At 39.2% G+C, this 6552-nt stretch overlaps 1 protein-coding gene across 1 annotated transcript; it reads left to right on the top strand.

The window, feature by feature from the left end:
- The first annotated feature begins 271 nt into the window (after positions 1 to 271).
- LOC122006234 (beta-1,3-galactosyltransferase 7-like) lies at positions 272 to 5707 on the top strand. Its single transcript, XM_042561657.1, has 11 exons — positions 272 to 606; positions 709 to 808; positions 881 to 939; positions 1051 to 1253; positions 1378 to 1441; positions 4149 to 4221; positions 4383 to 4503; positions 4598 to 4685; positions 4783 to 4908; positions 4989 to 5098; positions 5189 to 5707. The coding sequence occupies exons 1-11, from the start codon at positions 491 to 493 to the stop codon at positions 5335 to 5337; spliced, it is 1209 nt and encodes a 402-aa protein (XP_042417591.1). The 5' UTR covers positions 272 to 490; the 3' UTR covers positions 5338 to 5707.
- The last annotated feature ends 845 nt before the right edge of the window (positions 5708 to 6552 follow it).

The raw sequence follows: 6552 nt of genomic DNA, 5'->3' as shown, positions 1-6552 counted from the left end.
GTATCTAGAGTTCGATGAGGACTTCCGTGAGGGATATTTAATTTTTTTTTTAAATATGGACATTAAAATACACCAGGAGAATATTAAGATTGAGATTTTCTTACCGATTCGTGAGCACCCGACCATCTACCTGAGTTGGTTATGAGAGCAGGGAGCTGCCACAGCATAAGTCCCCGTGGGTCCCGTTTTAAACTCCAAATCAAAATAGAAGTAAGACAAATTGGCGAATCGAGTGTTGTGATTAAGAACAGACATGAGTCGTATTTACGTCGCCGGGTCACTTCCGTTGAAACGCTTCAAGAATCAAATCAATAAACGTGAATGCGGCCATGCCGCGACAAAAATCCCTCCTGATCCCACTTCCCTTTCTCTCTCAAGCCCCCGTCTCAAATCGATGGGCTGGATTCCAATCGAGACAGCAAATTCTTAGTGTCCATTTCATCAAATCTAGTTTTGTTTGAGCTCGAGAAGCTCCGAGGCAGAGACTGAGATGCGGGGGAGGAGCGGCGGCGGCGCTGGCGGCCGTTGCGATCGGAGAGTGTCACCCCGATGGATGGTCATTCTTTGCGTCTGCAGCTTCTCTTTAGGAATGCTTCTCACTGACAAGTTAGATTCAATTTTACATTTTTTTTTTCCTTTGTTTTTTTTTTGGTGTGTTAAAGATCTTATTTTGATTCAATTTAAATGGGGGGTTTCGTCTGCGATTAGGTTTTGGGCATTCCCAGATGCAAACAACCCGGTCGTATCGAGTAGCCGGCGGCAGGAGCAGGAGCTCCAGATCATCTCTGAAGATTGTACCACTAAAAGAGTCTGTTCTGCTTGCTTGTTAAATTGTTGGATTTGGGCGTTTAGATGGCTAAAAATTGCAACTTGATTGCAGAAGCATGCGGAAGAAAAGGATGTAATGGGTGAAGTGAGCAGAACACATGAGGCCATCCAGTGCGTCCTCTACCTGGATCTCATGGGATTTGCATGCATTTTATAACTTTTGAGGGTTTTTATTATTGAGGAATAGATGAACTAAAGCTTGTAGGATATGTTGAATATTAGATCTTTGGATAAGGCAATATCCACGCTGCAGATGGAGTTGGCTGCAAAGAGGAGCTCGAGGGGGTTGATCGGCAGGGATGGTCCGCCATCAACAGAAGCTTTGACTGAGAAGAGGAAGAAGGCTTTCGTGGTGGTTGGAATAAATACAGCATTTAGCAGCAGGAAGAGAAGGGACTCGGTCAGAGCCACATGGATGCCGCAAGGTAGATTAGACAAGTGATTTCTTCATTTTCAACTTAACTTGTTTTGGACTGTGCTGGTAATGTTGTGTTTAAGTAGTCTTATCTCTTAAATATCTACTTTCTTTTATTTTCTACTTCTAATTAGGTGGAAAGCTCCAACTGCTAGAACAAGAAAAAGGAATTGTCGTTCGGTTTACGATTGGCCATAGGTAAGTGAAGCCCCTTCTTCTAGCTTTTACTTCTGATTCCTGTTCCATAAATTTAGGCATAAATTACTGGTATTTTATCATCATTTTTCATTTTTTCCCCCTATGTCCTGTATTTTTACAGTATGTCCATTACCATATCACCATTGAACCTGATTTTATTATAAATATGCATATTTTTAGATCCATCTTTCTAGTATAGTGCCATACCCCGTGGATCTAGTATACCTGTCTTAATTGAGCTTTGCTTTCAAATTCAGAAACCATGAGACTAATGTTGGTATAATTGTCCCTGGTCAAAGTTGATTAGTTTGACTCAGACTTGAGTTTTAATATTTGACAATATATGAAGATTACAGATGCAATTGTCCATTTGGAAGATTATTGGTGCAATTCTCCACTGGTTAAAGGTTGACCAATTTGATATTAGAGAGTAGTCAAGTAGGTCAAGATTGACTGGATAGTTGACTGGAAAAATCCTAACTGGAGGTTAGACAGGGGCAAGACCAATCGGATGGTTGGCAGAAGAAGAAAAACCAAGTGGGTCAATGTTAATCGGACATTTGGTGTGAGAAGTCTTGGTGAGTGAAGCCAGGTAGTTGGAAAGTCTTGATGAGTGAAGTCAGGTGATTGGAAAGTCTTGGTGAGTGAAGCCAGACAATTGGGAAGTCTTAATGAGTGAAGCTAGGCAGTGAGAAAACCCTAGTGAGTGAAGCCACGTGGAAAAATCCTACTGAGTGAAGCTAGGTAGAGAAAAGTTCTGGTGAGTGAAACCAGACATTGGAAAATCTAGGTGGATCAAAGGTTGACCAGACACATGGTGTTTGGAAGTCTGAGTGGGTCATAGAGGACCGGATACAATGACATGAGAAGAAAAGTTCCAGGTGGGTTAAAAGTTGACCGGATACTTGGTGTTTGGAAGTCTAAGTGGGTCACGGAGGACCGGTCAGTTGGTACGAGAAGAAAAGTCCAGGTGGGTCAAATGTTGACCGGACACTTAGTGTTTGGAAGTCCAAGTGGGTCATGGAGGATCAGACACTTGGCACTAGGAGAAAAGTCCAAGTGGGCCAAAGGATTGACCGGACACTGGGTGGAGAAGTCCCAACAGGTCACGATTGACCTAATGTTGGACACGGAACCCTAGATTTTGATTAAGCAAGTTAGGGTTGGACAATCGATTGGGGCAATCGATTGGCGATTGACCCTAAGCTAATCAATTAGGATGATCGATTAAGAGGTTCTTGCGAGAACATAGAAAGAGTCCGAATCAATTGGTCAATTGATTGAGCCGAGCCTAATCAATTGGACCAATTGATTAGGGCTAGGAGATTCGCGAAGAGGAATTCATGAAAACAAGGTTGAATCAATTGGCGCAATCGATTTAGCCAATGCTATCAATTGATTAGGTAGTGTTTTATTGCGAGAAGAGGGAATCGATTGAGGCAATCGATTAAGGCCTTTTTGTGAGTAACCAGAGAGTTGCGGAATCGATTGGGTAAATTGATTAAGGCTCTCTGAATTGATTGGGATGACTCACCAATCGATTGGGACGGTCGGATGATGTGGCAGTCGGTTAGGGAAAAGCTGAATCGATTGGGAGGCGTCAAAGAATCCTAGAAAAGGGTTTTCGTGGACATTTCAAAGCAAACCTCTTGCTCACAACAACTCAACCACACACAAGTTTTTGGAGACTTAGAGTGAAGTGATGGTGCATTTAGCTAGGGTTTCATTGTTGTAATCTTGTAAGATTTCATTTGTATTAGCTTCTCATCCTCTTCTTCTTGTATTGCTTTGTGTGTGAGCTTGTACGAGGTTTTTCCGCCTTCGGATTGTTTCAGAGAAGGAACTCTTTCGTAATGTATGTATGAGAGAGGGTCAGATCCTTGGATTAGTTATCTCAAGGAGGTGGATACTAAGTAAATCCTTGTGTTAGCATTGGAGAGTTCTTCGCTTCAAGTATTCCGCTGCAAATCATCTTCATTGAAGCGAGCAAGCTATTCAACCCCCCAGCTCCCCTTGGTCCCAACAACTAAAACATTCTAATTATGGTTTAGTATGTGGATACTTCCCTTGATTTTCATGAATTGTTTAAGTGTTGCTTTGTGTACAAATAGGTTAATGCTTCTAGAGGAACGTACACTGCAAAAAAATCCATGCAAATATTTCTTTTATAGATGTTTATGCATTCATTAATACAAGGTGGTTTAGAAATTACCTAACAAACCAAATGAAACCCTACTATAACTTTATGAATGTATCTTATATATGCTTCTGTGAAAGATAAGTTCAATATCTTGTTGATAATATGAGAGGAAATAAGTTGAAATGATTTGGATATGTTCACCGAGACAATAGATGTTAAATTAAATTGACTAGAGTTGAAAGCATGAGGAGTATAAGAAATCTATACAACATAATTTAGTGATTTAAAAGATCAGGAAATTATCATTCGCATATAGTCTTTAATGACTGGATAAAATCCATGTACTAGACTTTAAAAAATGAGATTCATAGTTGGTTGGCTGTCGTTAACTTGTTATTTTATTGCTTTTCAATCTTGTTAAAAGCTACCAGCAAATATTGACTTCTTTTGTTGATTGTCTTTTATCTTCATAATGTTTCTTGTTTTGGACTAGCATTCGAGTTATACAAAATCCAGCTGATAATGTTCTTGATCATTGAAAACCTAAAATCACTTCTTTTTTCACAGTGCTACATCTCACAGTATTCTGGATAAAGCTATCGATTCAGAAGAAGCTCAGCACAATGACTTTCTCAGGCTGGTAAAGCATGTTGTCTCAGGATTTTAGATTGCCATGGTGTTTGCAGATTATTTGTGCTGCCTGAATTGATCCGGCATTTGGACTTTAAAATTTCACATTACAATTGGCATGTTATTTGCACATTGTTTGTTTTACCTGCATTTCTATCGCTTCATATGCAGGAACATGTTGAAGGTTACCATGAACTGTCTGCCAAAACAAAAATATTCTTTTCCACTGCTGTTGCTATATGGGATGCTGATTTCTATGTCAAGGTTGATGATGATGTTCATGTGAATCTAGGTGCAAATTGTAGTACTCAATTATAAATTTCAAGTTCTGTTTCCTTATAGATTCCATATACATTGATACAATTTGATAATATTATGAAATGGAGGTATGCTGGCTACAACCCTTGCTCGACATAGATCAAAACCAAGAACCTACATAGGGTGTATGAAGTCTGGGCCAGTGCTTTCTGATAGGTAATATTCTTGTTTCTTAAATCTCTTGTGACCCTATGAATCCTTAAAGCAATGACTCTGCAAAATGCTTCTATTGATTGCTAATTATGAATCCCAGAAATGCGAAGTACCATGAACCTGAATACTGGAAATTCGGAGAAGATGGAAACAAGTACTTTCGGCATGCTACTGGGCAGATTTATGCTATATCAAAAGATCTGGCCACATACATATCAATTAACCAGTAAGGGTGATCTATGATTGTCTTCCTTGTCGCTAAGCTTCAGTTGCACAGGGTTCTTACTGTTAAGTTGCTGATGCCAGACCGATACTGCACAAGTATGCCAATGAAGATGTATCACTAGGTTCATGGTTCATTGGGCTGGAAGTTGAATACATCGATGAGAGGAATATGTGCTGTGGAACTCCGCCGGGTTAGGAACTAATCTTTTGCAGTCGTCTGTCTATAAGCTATCTTATCGTGACATTTGTGCTTCACGGTTCTTTGTTAACTTTTTCTTCAGACTGCGAGTGGAAAGCACAGGCAGGAAATGTTTGCATTGCATCATTTGACTGGAGTTGTAGTGGCATATGCAAATCTGTGGAGAAGATAAAGGGTGTCCATCAAAGGTGTGGTGAAGAAGATGGTGCTGTGTGGAGTGCTTTATTCTAACTGGATTTTGATGTTTATTTGACCATTTTTTTACATCGAAGAACCTGAGAAAGGCAGCAGTTAGCACAAAAAGAGACGAAACTCTGGCCATCAAGGAGAAGTTTAAGTTTCCTGGAAAAACGATACTATGGATTGTTCTTGCTCTCTGCCTCGAAGTATACTGATGATTCAAGTGAATTTTTGGAGTGTTCATCAAAATATGCTTGTAAAGTAAGATCTGAAATTTTCCATGATTTACGAGTGAAGGTAGTGCTAGGAGGGATGTTGTTAGTAATGAGTAATGGAGTATAGAGGTGAGCTGTAGCTCTGATATGTATTCAAAGTGATTTTTTTTGTCATTTTGGTTATTGGTAATTAATTTTTTAAATTTGGTTGGTGCAATTTCTTTTCTTTTCTTTTCTTTCAAAAATTCCATGATGCTATCTTCCTCTCTTTCGCTTATGAAATGTTATAGCAGTTCCCAAGTGATTGTGGATTATGGACATCTTAATTTGTCAGTCAAAATTATACTCATTTTCAATATACTTTGTAATGGACAGTCTTCTGCATTCTCCTGTGATCTAACGTAATTAACGTGATGGCGGAGTTCATTTTCAGTGGCAACAATATTAACCTTTGGTGGCAAAGGCGAATATACTCGTCCCAATGCCCCCGTCAATCCGTCCTAGGACCAATACGGAGAAGATAAATCATGGATAACAACAATATTAACCTTTGATACAACGTGCTGATCGATTCAATGAGGCGAAGCAAACAATATTCTTTGTTTTATTTATTCCCTGTTTTAAAAATCCGATTAACCTTGTTATGGCCAAGCCTGTTGCCCACACCTGCTGACGCCCACTCCCCAATAGCACAGTAATTCAATTGAAAAACATTGAAAAAAAAACATTTGTTTTTTTTTGTGATTTTATTTTCTTGCAAAACTCGTTTCATCTTCTAGTTATCGGTGGGTTTTTATCATTTGTTACGGAGCTGCACTATCGTTCTTTGTGTAATTAGAAAAGTCTATGAAAAATAGGTTATAATGTGATTGAAAAATTAATTTCGCATTGGAAGAAAATAACAGCGGAAATTTACTCTAATGTGACAGAATGGCTCACGGTGGAGGTGAAAATCTAGAGGCCAAGTAATACAATTAACGTTTTGCCACTCAAATGATTTTTTCTGTCTACCACCTCAAGTATAAAATGGGCACATTAATAACTGACTTGA

The sequence above is a fragment of the Zingiber officinale genome, chromosome 7B (assembly GCF_018446385.1).
Source record: "Zingiber officinale cultivar Zhangliang chromosome 7B, Zo_v1.1, whole genome shotgun sequence".
NCBI lineage: Eukaryota > Viridiplantae > Streptophyta > Magnoliopsida > Zingiberales > Zingiberaceae > Zingiber > Zingiber officinale.
This window is presented reverse-complemented; position numbering and strand designations above follow the sequence as displayed.